Source organism: Pristiophorus japonicus, chromosome 12, assembly GCF_044704955.1.
Source record: "Pristiophorus japonicus isolate sPriJap1 chromosome 12, sPriJap1.hap1, whole genome shotgun sequence".
Classification (NCBI taxonomy): Eukaryota; Metazoa; Chordata; class Chondrichthyes; family Pristiophoridae; genus Pristiophorus; species Pristiophorus japonicus.
The window spans coordinates 100,432,841-100,450,588 of record NC_091988.1 but is presented as its reverse complement, the minus strand read 5'-3'; the positions used below and the strand labels follow the sequence as shown (position 1 = coordinate 100,450,588).

Sequence of the window (17,748 nt, the reverse complement as noted above, 5' to 3'; positions counted from 1 at the left end):
AGCCTGGAAATAAACTCCTGTTTGACTAGTAATAAAATAGGCCATCCCCCCACCCCAACATATCTCCATGGAATGCACTGAACTTGCTGAATCAGACCGGCTCTCCTCAAACCCCGTCAATCACAGATCATAAAACGACATCACCTGGGTGATGTTGCCAGACCCAAAGGTGACATAGCTGCAAACAGTTCAATGTAATGATGATTATATACATCATTGGGATTCAATCGGAGCTGAATCTCTTGAAGATTCCACCTTGCGCTCCTCTAGTCACCTGACCATAGCACTCCTGATGCAGTTGGCCTACCTGTCAATTTTCTGCCCCCCGGTGTAATCGTCCAGCCTCCAGTTAAGTTTATTTCCACTGCTATGGCTAAAATTGGGTGCAAATGCACACCTCTAAATCTGCAACACAGCACATTGAAGCAATAAAGCTTTTGCACCACTCATTTTCAGAGCTGAGTTCTGCCTCTTTGAGAGCTCACTGACAGTATCGTACTGGAAAGCAACTTGCATTTGTACAGCACCTTTAACGTAGCAAAATGTTCCGAGGCACTTCACAAGAGGCATGAAGATAATGGATAGTGAGAAGATTATTAGGAGGGGTGACCAATAGCTTTGTCAAATGGCCAGGTGTTATGGAGAGGAAGATAAAAAAGTAGAGGGGATTATTGGAGGGAATTTAGATTTGGACCTAGGCAGCTGAAGTCACAGGAGTTGGGTTGGCTCTATTGGGCTGGAAGGGGTTCCAGAAGTAGGGAGGGGTGAGGCCAGTGACTTAAACACAAGTACATGAATTTAAAATTTGAAGCGTGGGTTGAGAAACCAGGAGCTAATGTAGGTGAGCGAGGACAGGGGTGAGTGGGACAAGATACAAGCAGCAGTTATTGAAGGGTTTGAAGTATGTGGAGGATGGGAGGCCAGCCAGGACTAATCCAGTCTGGAAGTAACAACGGCATGACTGAGTGTTTCAGTGGCAGATGGGCTGAGGTAGTCAGAGGGGGAAGCGACTGCTCTGATGGAAAGGACATTATGTTGGTTAAAAACAAGTACAATAATGTGTGGCCACTCCACCAGGCACAAACCTGTGGGCAGAGCTGCTTCAGTTTCTGCTGCATTAAAGTCATTCGCTCTGCAGAAGTCGATTCATGCTGTGGTCCAGTTTTAGAGAGATCACCCAAGTCGCTATTTGTTTATGAAACCCAAAGAGTGAAGTTGGCAGGATGTATAATCTTGGGTGGGGGGGGGGAGGGAAGGAGGAGTAATTACAGACAAGCCATTATATAATGCTGATTAAACAAATAAAATGATCAGTGCTACATAGATATTTTATTAAAAAATTTGTTTAATGATCAAGGAAAAGATTTTTGTAAACACAACAAAAAATAGTGGGTTAATGGATGACTGCACTGTACAGGGAGCTCCAAGTGACAAACTGGACTATTGGCTTTTCTCTTATTGGGAGGGTGGCAGCAGCAGGGTGAATCTTTGTGCCCAACAAGGTGAGCAGCATCACTGCCAAGCAAGGGAAACAGTGCCACCCAATGTCTGCTGTAAAGCTCCCGCCACCTGCTTTGACACAAGTTGGGAGGAACGTCCACAACTTCACTAGTACGAATTTCGCCTTCCACACCAGCCAGACTCCTACTTCTTGCAAATGTATCCCCCTCTCTCTATCCCCATCCTTAACAGGCATACCATTTCTCATATAGGTCCTTTGTGGTTTGGCCACTCTATGGACAAGTTTGTCAGCAAGCCTCAACACGCCACGACGGTGTTTGGGAGAGTGAGGAGAAGAGATCGCAGCAAAGCCCAATCCTGCACTCGGTCAGTGTCTACAACCATACATTTTCCAATAGGAATTGCTATGCCAACCAAGCTCTCAGATTCTTGCTGATTTTTCCTGTTCCTAGTCCAGAGTCAATTACCAACCCCTCTTTCAGGCCATAGATTGGCCAGCTCAAAGTTCCTGGGCCGAATTGCCATAGGACCTCTCTAAACAGGAGTGCCAATTAATACCACACTACTGAAAGTTTTGTGCCCACAGCTCATGCCCAATCGGAACGAGGTTCAGACTATCAAACCGTTTCACATGGGACCCTGGCTGCAAGAGTGGAGACTAATCCAACCAACTGGGACTAGATTTGAACCAATGGCCTAGAAGATAAAGCACACTGTAGAACCAAGGTTAACAAATTAAGACAAAACGCCACTATAAGCTCAGGGATCTGCTGGCATGGCTGCCTTCCACAGCGCCGCTCAGAAAGCCAGCATAAACTTTTGGCCAACTTTTACAAGTGCTTCCTTGCACTTCTAACTCTTTCTTCTCCCACCCCCTTCCCCTCCCACCCCACCCCACCCCCCAAAAACACCACAAGCAGCACTTCCTAATAATCAGTTTATTTTATAGCAAATCTCAAGACGTTAAAGTCCCCTTTTTATTAATAAATACAAAAAAGGCAAGTGAAAAACCAATGGAAATGTACAGTAACGAGGTGGTGGCAGGGCACATTCAGGCTTCACTAGAGCTCGGACCGGGATTTGGCAGCGAGGGGGGCGTACTTCGGCATCAAATCAGTGATTTTCCGGATGAAGTCCGATTTCTCCGCGCAGCCTTTACACGACTCGCCCCACTGGTCCAGGATCTTCTTCAGCTCTTTGACTCGCAGCTTCTTCAAATCGACTGTGCTCAGGTCCACCTGCTTGTCTGCCATTGGGCACGGGGGGGGGGGGGGGGGGGGGGGGGGGAAGAGAAAGATCAGACACATGAGTGGCACCATTCTCAATCCCCTGCCCCACTACCTCTCTCTCACCAGTACAATTTGCCACCTAAGTGGACAAACAATCTTCTGTGTACACTAGAGCTTTCTGTGGAGGAACCCTACCCCCACTCTGCTAAAACCAGGAGTTTGCAGTTCATTATACACATGCACACTACTCCTTGGTACATCAGATAACACTAAACCCCACCAATTCACCAAACCACCCACCAAGATGCAGCAGCTCACTGGGCTGCAGCTGACTGCCAGTGCAGCTGTGGTTGGTTAAAAAAAGAATTTGCATTTATATAGTGACTCTCACAACCTCAGAACAAACAAAAGTGAACTTTTGAAGTGCAGTCTTCTGACTCAGCGGTGAGTGCGCTACCAACGAGTCAAGGCTGACACCTAAAAATCAAAGCTTCAGCCCTAGGTGGTTATGAAGGGAGGGGCATGCTTAAATCAGGGAGGAACAGGGTTACTTTGCTCTCTCTTCACCCAGAACAGGGACAGAGGAATCTGTCTACTCAGAAATTAAAGCCTTAAAATGACTTAGTAAGCAGGTGAGTTTATATGATGTTCCTCTTCTGTTCAAATGCCTTTGTTAACCCATTAAAGGAGAGCTCTCACAATGTCTTGGCCAACATTTATCCCTGAACCAATAGCACTAATAAAAGATTCTCTGAGTATTCATATTGTTTGTGGGATCTCTCTGTGCACAAATTAACTGATGTCATTTAGGGAAACACATCAGTGATTGCACATCGAAAGTTATCTATTGTATAAAAGTGCTTTGGGATGTGCTGGGATTGTGAAAGGTGCTACAATAAATGCAATTTTGTCTTCAAAGAACCAATATCTCTGTTCTAACAACAGGTCCAGGAATGCAACAAGGCGGTGGTAAAAGATGATCCACTAATATCACTGCCGGTACTTTCGAGCCTTGCACTGGGGAGTGGATTCTAGATTTTAACAAGCCATTTACATCTCTTATACTCCCATATTCAAAAGTACAAGCAGTACAGGCGCCATTTTATTAATCCCGCTCATTCTGGATTCCCTCACCAGAGGAAATAGTTTATCTACCCTATAAAAACCGGTGAATCATTTTAAACACCTCGATCAAATCACCCCTCAATCTTCTAAACGAGGAAATTCAAACCAAGTTTATGCAGCCTGTCTTCATCATTTGACCATCCAAGTGCTAGCTTTGCATGCTGCCCCCACCCGACCCACCCTGGCCCCGGCCCTGACCCGGGCCCTCCCCTCCCGCCGAGCTGGCCTCTCCCCTCCCCCTCCCCGCGCTGGCCCCCAACCCTCACCGTATTTCAGATCACAGATCTGACCGTCTGTCTTCTTCAGTTTCTCACAGACTTTGCTGACCGGCACATGATTGCTCAGGGGTCTGGAGACTTCTTTAATTATTCTGGTGGCTGCGTCACTCGTTGCTCCGATGTAATAGCACTGAAAACAAAAACAGTGCTTTAGTGGTTTTTGTACTCCCCAGTTCTCTCCTTCCGTTTCCAGATTGCCTTGCTGCTGTGATCGCCCACACTTGCCCCATTGTGGGCTTGTCCTTCAACACAAATAAACCCAAGGCACTATCCCTAATAGCTGGAAATAACATTGGCTTTAATCAGGTCCAATATGATTAACGGATTCAAAATGCAAACAGTCAAAAGGTCTTGGGCCAAACACAATTCTGTCGTCATTGGGTGGGTCATTCAGAGTTAGATTTAAATTAAGTATTTCCCATCTGGCAGGATTTATGCTAGACATTAAACTGCTCCTGGCACTAAAACTGGCAAGGCTGTGGGTTCAAACTTTCACCTTGTTAACACGGACACACTCCCGATTGGTCCTCTGGTCTGCAGTGGACTGGAGTGGGGGTGAAGTACCGGGTGTCCCATTGTCTGCGAAGAGAATGGGTGTGTTGGGCAGGGCTGGGGTTACACAGGCTTTAATGATGAAGCAGCTTTTGTGGAGCTGTGGAAATGGCCCTGGACTTAAACAGAAAGGTAATGCTGCATCAGCCTTCATGGGTATATGTTTGATAAGTTAGACAGCACAATCACCAACTTGGCACATCACACTGCATCGTGCATGCCCGTTAACAACCACTTACAAATCTATTCTCTTTGCCCTTGGCCTCCTTGCATGTCTGGAGTAGTTGTTTTTCTATAGCGTCAGGAGTGAAGTTTACATCTTGCTCAGCCAGTGAGTTGTAAAACCGTTCCAGGAATGACAAACACACTGCAAGAAAAACAAAACCTTCATCAAGTCAAAACCAAAACAATCTTTTAGCTCCCATAGGAACAGGAGGAGGCCATTAAGCTCCAATCCACCTGCAGCATTTTGCTGGAGAGCACTGCAGATTTCGGCTTTTGTGCAAAAAAAGTCACACTTGAATGGCCTAGCTCTAATTTCAAGGTTACACCCCCTTGTTCTAGATTCCCCATCAGAGGAAATAATTTCTCTATATCTACCCGGGAGGCCGTTTATCATTTTAAACACCTCAAATCAGATCGCCCCTCAATCTTCTATACATGTGAATACAGTCAGGTTTATGCAGCCCATCTTCATAATGTGATCCTTTAAGCCCCGCTATCGCTCTGGTGAATCTCCAATGCATCCCCCTGCAAGGCCAATATATCCTTCCCAAGGTGGTGCCCGGAACTAAACCGCACTCCAGCTCTATACAACTGAAGCACCACTTCCTCCTCTTTGAATTCTAGCCTGCCTGAAATCTCGCACCCTAGATGCCAATTCCACCCCCATTCCTGGCTACCTGCTCAGAGTGCACCTGTAGACGCCCAGCCTTGTGCTCGAGCTGGGCTACAATCCACACAACTGGCCCTTGTGAAGAACTCTCACCTCCATCTCAAACACCTGTCTAACTGCCTCCCTTCCTTCCCCCACCACCACCAGCAGACCCCACTTCCAACCACCTCAACCTTTCCAACAGCCAGCATTGGCTTCTCCAGCTGTGCCTTACAAAAGCTCCCAACTCCTTCAAAATTAGGTCATGTATCCCATCACATACACTTATCACTCTCATTCATTTCAATAGGCTTCCTAAACCTCTCCAAAATGCATGAATTTAAGTCTCTCATCTTTAAATCCCATTAAATCTTCTGCGGCCGGGGCCCCCAAGCCCAGCAGAATTGTAGCAGACAAAGAGAGGCCGTTCGGCTCTTTGACTGACCCCCGCTTTTCTAACTCTGACCTACCACACATCCGCCCTGGTTCTGCTCAACTGTTTCCGCCACTGCGTTTAGCCGTCATGTGCCTGCAATGTGGAATTCTCCAACGGCACCTTCAAAAACCGTTGAACCTGCCATTACTCATCTTCCTGCTCCCTTATCAGTGTCTACTGTTTTACAGTAAGGCAACTGATGGTTAGACAGTCTTCCAACTCCCAGCCCTGGCCAGAGCCCAGTGACAGCACAGGGTTACTACACAATCCGCTGAATTCAAACCCACTATTTTAAAGTGCCAAGTGAAGGTTCTTTCCCAAACATTCTGGAGCTGGGAACCATTCGCCAATCAACCCGAGACCACTGTGTGAAGCAGAACACAGAAAGAGGCCATTCCCAAATAGCTTTGCTTAATGCTCCTTATCCCAAATAGCTAATATATGCTGAGCTTAAACCCCCTTCAGTCTTTTAATCCACCCGAGAGGGTGGTTTAGTATCTCATCTAAAGTTGCCACCTCCGACAGTGCAGCACTCCCTCAGTACTGCACTGGAGGATAAGCCCAGATTGTGTGTTCTAAATCTCTGGAATGGGGCTTGAACCCATGACCTTGTGACTCAGGTAACAATGCTACCCACTGAGCCAAGGCTGCAACTCCCATGAAGTAAACTTACTTCATTTCAACCTTTATAGCTTGAGCAAGGTGAACTTAGTCCATGGAATGCATTGCAGCAGAGTTAGACCCTGTCCCTTCCAACGCCTACTTCCCAGCAGAGTTACTGGATAGCGACCAGGAATGGGAACCCTGCCTCGTCTGGAGGCCAATTGATCCACGTTGATGCTTGGGTCAGTTAACCCAGAGATTAAACCTGGGACCTTCCCTGGTCTGTATGGCTCAGTTATGCAGTGCGTTGAAGGGCGGGTGGGGGTGGGGGCGGGGGAACACCCCTTCATTATAAAATGGCTTGCCATCACGCTCCAGCTCCTGGCCAGGCAGGTGCCAGCCAATGCTACTGTACACAGACATCAAATTAGCAGATGCCACAATAGTGCAACATGTGCCGTGCAACAGGTAGTATGTATGCTTAATGAAAACACGTGCGTTTATTGTTTGATTTTAAAAAAAAATCAGCACAGCCCTTCTTATACTTTGGGAAAAAGACAACTCATTAGAATCATAGAATAGTACAGCACAGGAGGCCATTCGGCCCATCGAGTCCACGCCGACACTTTCAAAGAACAATCCAGTTAGCCCCACTCCCCCGTGCTTTCCCAGTGTCCCTGCAATTTTTTCTCTTTCAAGTATTTATCCAATTCCTTTTCAAAAGTTACTGTTGAATCTGTATCCACCGCCCTATCAGGCAGTGGATTCCAAATCTTAACCACTCATTGCGTAAAGAAAAGTTTTTCCTCAGTCGCCTAATTCTTTTACCAGTCTCCTCAAATCTGTGCCCTCTTGTTATCAACCCTGCATCCATTGGATAGTTTCTCTTTAATTACTCTAAGCCCCTTCATGTTAAACACCTGTCAAATCTCCTCTTGGCCTTCTCTGCTCTACGAATTATTAGAGATGACGATAAATTCTGGGAGTGTGCAACATATCTTAGAGGTCATGCTGAGTGACTTCCCTACAGAAATGTTGACAGCTATCGCAGACGTTTACCCAATTTGCACACAGCAAGGTCCCACAAACAGCAAATAAGATAACTGTTAAGATAACCAGATAATCTTGTTTTGGTGGTGTTGGTTACACAATAACAGATTAAAGTGTAGGACAGTTGATGGAACAGTGGTGTACATTTAAGGAGCTATTTCACAACTCAAGAAAAATATATTCCAGTGAGGAGGAAAGGATGTGAGAGAAAAGATAGCCATCTGTGGCTAACTAAAGAAATAAAGGTCGGTATCCAATTAAAGACAAGGGCATACAAAGTGGCCAAAACTAGTAGGAGGACAGAAGATTGGGAAGCTTTTAAAAGCCAGCAAATAATGACTAAAAAAATGATTAAGAAACGGAAGATAGACTATGAAAGTAAACTAGCATGAAATATAAAAACAGATAGCAAAAGTTTCTAAAGGTATACAAAAAGGAAAAAAAAAAGTGGCTAAAGTAAATGTTGGTCCATTAGACGAGACCAGGGAATTAGTAATGGGAAACATGGAGATGCAGAAACTCTGAACAAATATTTTGTATCAGTCTTTATGGTAGAGTACACTAACAATATTCCAACAGTGGATAGTCAAGGGGCTATTGGGGGGTGGGGGAAAGGAACTTAACACAATCACAATCACTAAGGAGGTGGTACTCAGTAAGATAATGGGACTAAAGGCAGATAAATCCCCTGAACCTGATGGCCTGCATCCTAGGATCTTAAGAGAAGTAGTGGCAGGGATAGTGGATGCATTGGTTGTAATTTACCAAAATTCCTTGGATTCTGGAGAGGTCCCAGAAGATTGGAAAACTGCAAATGTGACTCCCCTATTTAAAAAAGGAGGCAGACAAAAAGCAGGAAATTATAGACCAATTAGCTTAATATCTGTGGTTGGGAAAAGTGTTGGGAGTCCATTATTAAAGAAGCAGTAGTAGGACATTTAGAAAAGCAAAATTCGGTCAGGCAGAGTCAGCATGGATTTATGAAGAGGAAGTCATGTTTGCTGGAATTCTTTGAGGATGTAACGAAGAGGGAGGATAAAGGGGAACCAGTGGATGTGGTGTATTTGGACTTCCAGAAGGCATTTGACAAGGTGCCACATAAAAGGTTACTGCACAAGATAAAAGTTCACAGGGTTGGGGGTAATATATTAGCATGGATAGAGGATTGACTAACTGACAAAAAACAGTCGGGATAAATGGTTCATTCTCGGGTTGGTAATCAGTAACGAGTGGGGTGCCGCAGGGATCAGTGTTGGGACCCCAACTATTTACAATCTATATTAACAACTTGGAAGCAGGGACTGGGTGTAATGTAGCCAAGTTTGCTGACAATACAAAAATGGGAGGAAAAGCAATGTGTGAGGAGGACAAAAAATCTGCAAATGGACAGAGACAGGCTAAGTGAGTGGGCAAAAATTTGGCAGATGGAGTATAATGTTGGAAAGTGAGAGGTCATGCACTTTGGCAGAAAAAAATCAAAGAGCAAGTTATTATTTAAATGGAGAAAGATTGCAAAGCGCTGCAGTACAGCAGGACCTGGGGGTACTTGTGCATGAAACACAAAAGGTTAGTATGCAGGTACAAGAAGTGATCAGGAAGGCCAATGGAATCTTGGCCTTTATTGCAAAGGGGATGGAGTATAAAAGCAGGGAAGTCTTGCTACAGCTATATAAGGTATTGGTGAGGCCACACCTGGAATACTGCGTGTAGTTTTGGTTTCTATATTTACGAAAGGATATATTGCTTTGGAGGCAGTTCAGAGAAGGTTCACTAGGTTGATTCGGGGGATGAGGGGGTTGTCTTATGAGGAAAGGTTGAGTAGGTTGGGCCTCTGCTCATTGGAATTCAGAAGAATGAGAGATGATCTTATCGAAACGTATAAGATTATGAGGGGGCTTGACAAGGTGGATGCAGAGAGGATGTTTCCACTGATGGTGGAGACTGGAACTAGGGGGCATAATCTTAGAATATAGGGGCACTCATTTAAAACTGAGATGAGGAGAAATTTCTTCTCTCAGGGTTGCATATCTGTGGAATTTGCTGCCTCAGAGCTGTGGAAGCTGGGACATTGAATAAATTTAAGACAGAAATAAACAGTTTCTTAAATGATAAGGGGATAAGGGGTTATGGGGAGCGGGCAGGGAAGTGAATCCGAGTCCATGATCGGATCAGACATGATCGTATTAAATGGCGGAGCAGGCTCAAGGGGCCGTATGGCCTACTCCTGCTCCTATTTCTTATGTTCTTATAAGTATTGCCAAGACACAGGGAGAACTCCCTTGCCTGGCTAGGAGCTGGAATGGGACAGCAGGTAATTTTAAAATGAAGGGATCCCCCCCCCACCCTCGACTCTTCAATGCACTGCATAACCAAGCCGTACAGACGAGGGAAGGTGCTTCCTGTCCCCCACAAGGAGCATCAAGGGCAGATTTCAGACCAGCCCAAGCATCAATCTGGCACCGCACACTCCGGTAAACAGTGCCAACAGGGGACTCACCCACCAGCAGCACAGTTACCTCAGCCACAGACCAGCACGAGCTGCGGCATCAGTGATTGTCCACCGAGCAGTTCCGGCAACACCTCCTGACCCTGTGCTCCTCCCAGCAACTTTACAAAACTACAGCAAAACACAGCAGTGTCCCTCTCAACACGCAGTACAGTACCGTTCACCTCAAGCTGAAAAAGGAAGATGTAAAAGATCCCATGGCAATATTTGAAGAGTAGGGGAGTTCTCCCGGTGACTTGGGCAATATTCATCACTCAACACCACGAACACAGATAATCTGGTCATGTGTCTTATTCGCTGTTTGTAGGAGCTTGCGATGTGTAAATTAGCTGCCACGTTTCCGATATTACAACAGTAACTTCAATTCAAAAGTACTTCATTGAGTGTGAAGTGCTTTGGGACATCCTGAGGTTGTGAAAGGTGCGGGGATTGCAAGTCCTTTCTTTACCACGCACAAGATATTTACAGAGTAGTGAAACCTTGTCGGGTCTGGAAATGTCCATCAGTCTGAAGATCCGCGGGAACTGGAGGCAATAACGAGGCTCAGTGGTTGCACTCCGAGCTAAGTGGTCGTGCTGAGGGAGTGCTGCACTGCCAGATGAGACATTGAACTGCCTGCAGTCGCTGAGAAAGATCCAACGGCAACATTCAAAGAGTAGCAGGGAGGTCTCCTGGAGTCCTACCTAACCTTTAATCGCTCAAACACCACCAGTGAGATTAACTGCTCATCTCATTTGTTATTTGCGGGACCTTGCTATGTGCAATTTGGCTGCCATGTTTGCCGAGCTTCAACATGAATATATCACAGGATCAGTGCCCTCATTGTACGTGGGCTCCTGGTGCTCTGCACTGCGCCCTGCACTGTATCTTGGCTGACACTGCTGACTGGGCTCCTGGTACCCTGGACCCTACCCTGCTACCAGGGTTCCTGAGCATCGGCTGCCTAGACAAACGTGTCTGAAAGTTGCAATTATCAGTTTAATTTTCTCATCGTTGGCCTTCCGGATAATTTGGTGCTGCAGATGAGGGCAGTGCTGGCATTTGTTGCTAATTCCTGGGCCTTCTTGAACAGCTAGCAATTGTTTTCAACTGAGTGGCTTGCTATGCCACTTCAGAGGGCACAACGAGTCAGCCACAGTGTGGAACTAGGGTCATGTGTAGGCAACAGCGGGTAAGCCTGGCAGCTTCCCTTGCCTGAAGATTAGTGAACCAGTTGGGTTTTAACAAATAAGAAGCTTCAATTTTATCTTGTGCCAGCCCACAAGTGACCAGATTTATTGAATTGAATTTCAGAACTTGCCATGGTGGGATTTGAACTCGCAATATCTAGGTTGCTGGTCCAACGCCATAACCACTAGGCTATCATCCCTGATGCTGACAGAAAGCTTACGGCCAGAAACAAATTGCTGCCAGTGCCGATGGTAACAGTTTACAGTAGCAGCTGGTGACCCTGCCATCCCTGGCGAGGCTGAAGCGCCTCATTTATGCTGCAGCACTGAGGCTGAAGCAGGGGCCCTGTGAAATAAACTGCACAACTCATGGACCGGCCTGAGACCCGTCAATGCACAGGGGCTGCCACAGTTACTGTTTCACTGCACTCACTTCAAGAACAGCAGAGAGAGAACTAACCCTAAATCAATCCAGAGATGGGATACACATTACGTGCGAGTTAATGAACACCCTCCTCAGACTGCCATGGCAAATGATCCTTTGGACTCAGACCCCATAACATTCTGGTTATTTTTACAAACAGTAACGGATTTCTAGTAACCCTGCGCAGTGAGTTTGAGGTCACGTTGAACATTAGCGTGTTCAACATTGAACCAGGCCAACATCCCCAGTATCGAAGCACTGACCACACTCAACCAGCTCTGTTGGGCAGGCCACACTGTTCGCATGGCTGACACAAGAGTCCCAAAGCAAGTGCTCTACTTGGAATGCCTACACGGCAAGTGAGCCCCAGGTGGGCAGAGGAAACATTTCAAGGACACCCTCAAAGCTTCCTTGATAAAGTGCAACATCCCCACTGACACCTGGGAGTCCCTGGCCAAAGGCCACTAAGTGGAGGAAGAGCATCCGGGAGGGCGCTGAGCACAGAGTCTCGTCGCTGAGAGCATGCAGAAATCAAGCGCAGACAGCGGAAAGACTGAGCGGCAAACCAGTCCCACTCACCCTTTCCTTCAACCACTGTCTGTCCCACCTGTGACAGAGACTGTAATTCCTGTATTGGACTGTTCAGTCACCGGAGAACTCACTTAGAGTGGAAGTAAGTCTTCCTCAATTTCGAGGGACTGCCTATGATGATGATGATGACGACGTTGAACAGCAATGTTATACCACGGAACGTACAGTATATTATTCGGTGCGCTGTGTTCAAACGGGCCTGTCCCTTTAAGGCTAGAAAGTATAATTACTGAACATCGAATTAGAGGCCAGCCAGATACTGAGGGAAGTTTGTAGATTGGCGGTTGCTCTTAAATCCCCATCTCCAGGGCTGGAGAAATCAGCTTTCTTTCATATTTGTGTTTGAAGATGCTGCTTGTTCGTTGGGATGTTCCTCATACTTCTACAGAGATTTGTTGCTGTTTTGAGCCAACTACAACTGTGACACAGTTTGTGCATATGCTGCTAAAATAAAATAAACTTTTAGAGAGAATTGCTTGAAATTTCTAACCTGGTCTTTTAAAAATCAGACCAGAGTGAAGGTTTCTCCTGTGAAAACTCCATTGGGAGAAGGAGGAAGACCAAAGAGAGATCATTAGGTCATCTAATTTCATTGCTGCGTGTAGGACCTGACTGCTCAAATATTCCTGCAAGTGGCTACACTTCAAGAGTAATTCATCAGCTGAAGTATTTTGACGTGTTCTATATAAATACATGTTCGTCCTTGCTTTAAAAGTCCCCCAATGGCAGGCTGGGGGGCCTCAAACCTTGGCTACCTCAGATGCACTGGCACCGACGGTCTGATACTCGGAGTCAGTCGAGAGTTCCAGCACAGCCGGTGGAGAATTTCTGTGCGGAGGGTCTCCCAATTGTAACTTTGGCCGGATGAGCGGGAGAACCCGTCAGGGAAATTCGCTTCCAATGTCTCTCCCAGTCAGCTGCATTTGCTGGTGTAAGCATTTCCAGATCCCGTACCCCAATGGCACTGTGTAGATGCATGGGCAACCGAGACAGGGAATGAGGGGGAAAAACAGGAATCAAGTGCGGACACAACTAGTGTTGGACCGGCTCAATGAGAAAATGGTCCGTTCTTTTACACAATTTGCAACACAAACAAAACAGCAGCTTCAGAAGTCACATTTTAAGGCCCCCCTTCCTCAGATTTCATTGCTGCATTTTTAATTTTACCCCCCCCCCCTCCCCCCCACAATCCAGAGGTTTTCCATGAAAGGAAAAATCCCAGGGAGGAACTTAATATAATCACTATCATTAATGAAGTAGTACAAAAGTAAAATAATGGGACTAAAGGCAGACAAGTTCCCTGGACCTGATGGCCTGCATCCTGGGGTCTTAAGAGAAGTGGCTGCAGAGATAATGGATACATTGGTTGTAATCTACCAAAATTCCCTGGATTCTGGGAAGGTCCCAGCGGATTGGAAAACCACAAATGTAACACCCCTATTTAAAAAAGGAGGCAGACAAAAAGCAGGAAACTATAAACCGGTTAGCCTAACATCTGTCGTTGGATAAATGCTGGAGTCCATTATTAAGGAAGCAGTAGGACATTTGGAAAAGCATAATTCAATTAAGCAGAGTCAGCATGGTTTTATGAAAGGGAAATCATGTTTGACAAATTTGCTGGCATTCTTTGAGGTTGTAACAAGCAGGGTGGATAAAGGGGAACCAGTGGATGTGGTGTATTTCCAGAAGACATTTGATAAGGTAGCATGGATAGAGGATTGGTTAACTAATAGAAAACATAGTCGGGATAAATGGGTCATTTTCTGGTTGGCAAACAGTGACTAGTGGGGTGCTGAGGAAACAAAGATGGGTGGGAAAGCAAATTGCGAGGCCACAAAAAATCTGCAAAGGGAAATAGACAGGCTAAGTGAGTGGGCAAAAAATTGGCAGATGGAGTATAATGTGGAAAAATGTGAGATTATCCATTTTGGCATAAATAATAGAGAAGCAAATTATAATTTAAATGGAGAAAAATTGTGAAGTGTTTCAGTACAGAGAGACCTGGGGGTCCTTATGCATGAAACACAAAGTTAGTATGCAGGTAGAGCAAATAATCAGGAAGGCAAATGGAATGTTGGCATTTATTGCAAGGGGAATAGAGTATAAAAGCAGAGAAGTCCTGCTACAACTGTACAGGGTACTTGTGAGGCCACACCTGGAGTACTGCATACAGTTGTGGTCTCCGTATTTAAGGAAAGATGTACTATTTGCATTGGAGGCTGTTCAGAGAAGGTTCACTAGGTTGATTCCAGCAATGAGGGGATTGACTTATATGAGAATAGGTAGAATAGGTTGGGCCTATACAGATTGGAATTCAAAAGAATGAGAGGTGATCTTATTGAAACCAAAAGATAATGAGGGGGCTCGACAAGGTGGATGCAGAGAGGATATTTTCACTCATAGGGGAAACTAAAGCTAGGGGGCATAGTCTTAGAATAAGGGGCCACCCATTTAAAACTGAGACATGAGAAATTTCTTCTGAGGTTTGTAAATCTGTGGAATTCTCTGCCCCAGAGAGCTGTGGAGGCTGGGTCATTGAATATATTTAAGGTGGAGATAGAGACTTTTGAGCGATAAGGGAGCAAAGGGCTATGGGGAGCGGGTAGGGAAATGGAGGCGAGTCCATGATCAGTTCAGCCATGATCTTATTGAATGGTGGAGCAGGCTCGAGGAGCCGTATGGCCTACTCCTGCTCCTATTTATGTTCTTACTTAAAGGGGTTATTTCAATTTCCACTTTAAGCTATCCCCTCCCATCCAACTCCCTACCTGCACCCCCACATTCTCTAATCCTAGCTGTAGAACATCTTTGCTCCACCTCCTCCTAATCATCCAGTCTTTACCCACCATCCCCTGAAATTTTTCTGAGGGACTCCCCTTATTCTTTCCCTCAGTTCCTCCTTCTTCCCCCCCCCATTCCACTCCACAACTACCCCTCGCTCTCTTCCCTAGATCCCCCATTCCACTCACTGACCCCACACTTGGCCCACTCCCCCACAGAGCCCATTCCCCCACACTAACCCCCATGACCCCACACTAACCCCCATGACCCCACACTAACCCCCATGACCCCACACTAACCCCCGCTTCCCTCAATAACCCCCCCACTAACCCCCACTTCCCTCAATAACCCCCCCCACTAACCCCCACTTCCCTCAATAACCCCCCACTAACCCCCGCTTCCCTCAATAACCCCCCCACTAACCCCAGCTTCCCTCAATAACCCCCCCACTAATCCCAGCTTCCCTCAATAACCCCCCCACTAATCCCAGCTTCCCTCAATAACCCCCCCACTAATCCCAGCTTCCCTCAATAACCCCCCCCACTAACTCCCGCTTCCCTCAATAACCCCTCCCACCCTCAATAACCCCCCCCACTAACCCCCGCTCCCCTCAATAACCCCACATTAACCCCCGCTCCCCTCAATAACCTCACACTAACCCCCTACTCCCCTCAATGACCCCACTAACCCCCACTCCCTTCAATAACCTCACACTAACCCCCACCCCCCTCAATGACCCCCCCCACTAACCCCCACTCCCCTCAATGACCCCCCCACTACCCTCAATGACGACCCCCCCACTAACTCCCACTCTCCTCAATGACCCCCCCCACTAACCCCCACTCCCCTCAATAACCCCCCCACTCCCCTCAATGACCCCACACTAACCCCCACTCCCTTTAATAACCTCACACTAACCCCCACTCCCCTCAATAACCTCACACTAACCCCCACACTAAACCCCATTCCCCTCTCTGAGCCCCTACACTTGCCCCACTCCCCTCGCCCCCCCATCCCGGGCTCCTACCTTCACAGTCCCCGTCCTTCAGTGCCTCAGACGGAACCACCAGTAAGACGAGAGCCGCCGCCACGCCACCCGCCAGCAGCAGCATCCCGCTCATGTCGCTGGGCACAGTACGCTCCGCCGTGCCGCCCCTCAGCACCTACCGGCAACACGCCGCGCCGCACAGCCCAACCCCAACCCGCGCTGCACTCACCCATTGGTCCACGTCCCCCCAGCCACCGCCCCGCCCCTCACACACTCTCCGCTCTATGGTCACTCTGGATGTCACTCAGCTGACGTCACACTATCACGTTCGGTTCCGCCCGGCGTCGTCTCCCAGCGGCCAGTTGGCGCCTCCCAATTGGCCGAGGAGCAATCAGCCAATGGGATTCATACACCCAGATCTTGCGCTGGACGCCACTTCCTGGAGACGAGTTGCGGGCGGACGCTGGCTATTGTGTACACGTCACTGCGGGTCAATAGGGCCTGGGGCGGGGGAGCGGCCTAGCGTCATCACCCTCATTATCATAGGTAGTCCCTCGGAATCGAGGAAGTCTTGCTTCCACTCTGAAAGTGAGTCCTTCGGTGACTGAACAATCCAATATGGGAACCACAGTCCCTGTCACAGGTGGGACAGACAGTCATTGAGGAAGGGGTGGGTGGGACTGGTTTGCCACACACTCCTGCTGCCTGCACTTGTTTTCTGCATGTTCTCGGCGATGAGACTCGAGGTGTTCAGCGCCCTCCCGGATGCACTTCCTCCACTTAGGGCGGTCTTTGGCCAGGGTCTCCCAGGTGTCAGTGGGGATGTTGCACTTTATCAGGGAGGCTTTGAGGGTGTCCCTTGAACGTTTCCTCTGCCCACCTTTGGCTCGTTTGCCGTTAAGGAGTTCCGAGTAGAGCGCTTGCTTTGGGACTCTAGTGTCAGCCATGCGGACAGTGTGGCCTGCCCAGCGGAGCTGATCGAGTGTGGTCAGTGCTTCGATGCTGGGGATGTTGGTCTGGTCGAGGACGCTAACGTTGGTGCGCGTGTCCTCCCAGGGGATTTGCAGGATCTTGCGAGACATCGTTGGTGATATTTCTCCAGCGACTTGAGGTGTCTACTGTACATGGTCCATGTCTCGAGCCATACAGGAGGGCGGGTATTACTACAGCCCTGTAGACCATGACCTTAGTGCCAGATTTGAGGGCCTGGTCTTCAAACACTCTCTTCCTCAGGCGGCCGAAGGCTGTGCTGGCGCACTGGAGGCAGTGTTGAACCTTGTCGGCGATGTCTCCCCTTGCTGATAATAGGCTCCCCGAGGTAGGGAAAGTAGTCCACGGTGTCCAGGGCCGCGCTGTGTGGCGGGGTCAGGTTGGTGTCTTACGGATGTTTAGTGTAAGGCCCATGTTTTCGTATGCCTCAGTGAAGATGTTGACTATGACTTGGAGTTCAGTCTCTAAATAGGCGCAGACGCAAGCGTCGTCCGCGTACTGTAGTTCAACGTCAGAGGTTGGGGTGGTCTTGGTACTGGCCTGGAGACGGCGCAGGTTGAACAGATTCTCACTGGTTCTGTATAGTTCCACTCCAGCGGGGAGCTTGTTGAGTGTGAGGTGGAGCATTGCAACGAGGAAGATCGAGAAGAGGGTTGGCCTATCTGTATAAGTGTATATTGAGTTTCTGCAT

At 47.6% G+C, this 17,748-nt stretch overlaps 1 protein-coding gene across 2 annotated transcripts; it reads right to left on the bottom strand.

Annotated features, from left to right (window-relative positions):
• Positions 1-1,327: 1,327 nt before the first annotated feature.
• manf (mesencephalic astrocyte-derived neurotrophic factor) lies at positions 1,328-16,262 on the bottom strand. 2 transcript variants are annotated; one of them, XM_070895797.1, is made up of 4 exons: positions 16,107-16,261; positions 4,885-5,012; positions 4,082-4,223; positions 1,328-2,707 (listed from the first exon to the last, which is right to left on the bottom strand). In XM_070895797.1, the coding sequence occupies exons 1-4, from the start codon at positions 16,198-16,200 to the stop codon at positions 2,523-2,525; spliced, it is 549 nt and encodes a 182-aa protein (XP_070751898.1). In that variant the 5' UTR covers positions 16,201-16,261; the 3' UTR covers positions 1,328-2,522. The 2 variants fall into 2 exon arrangements, with proteins under 2 accessions (XP_070751898.1, XP_070751899.1); XM_070895798.1 differs by having other exon boundaries at positions 2,610-2,699; positions 16,107-16,262.
• Between the last annotated feature and the right edge of the window lie 1,486 nt (positions 16,263-17,748).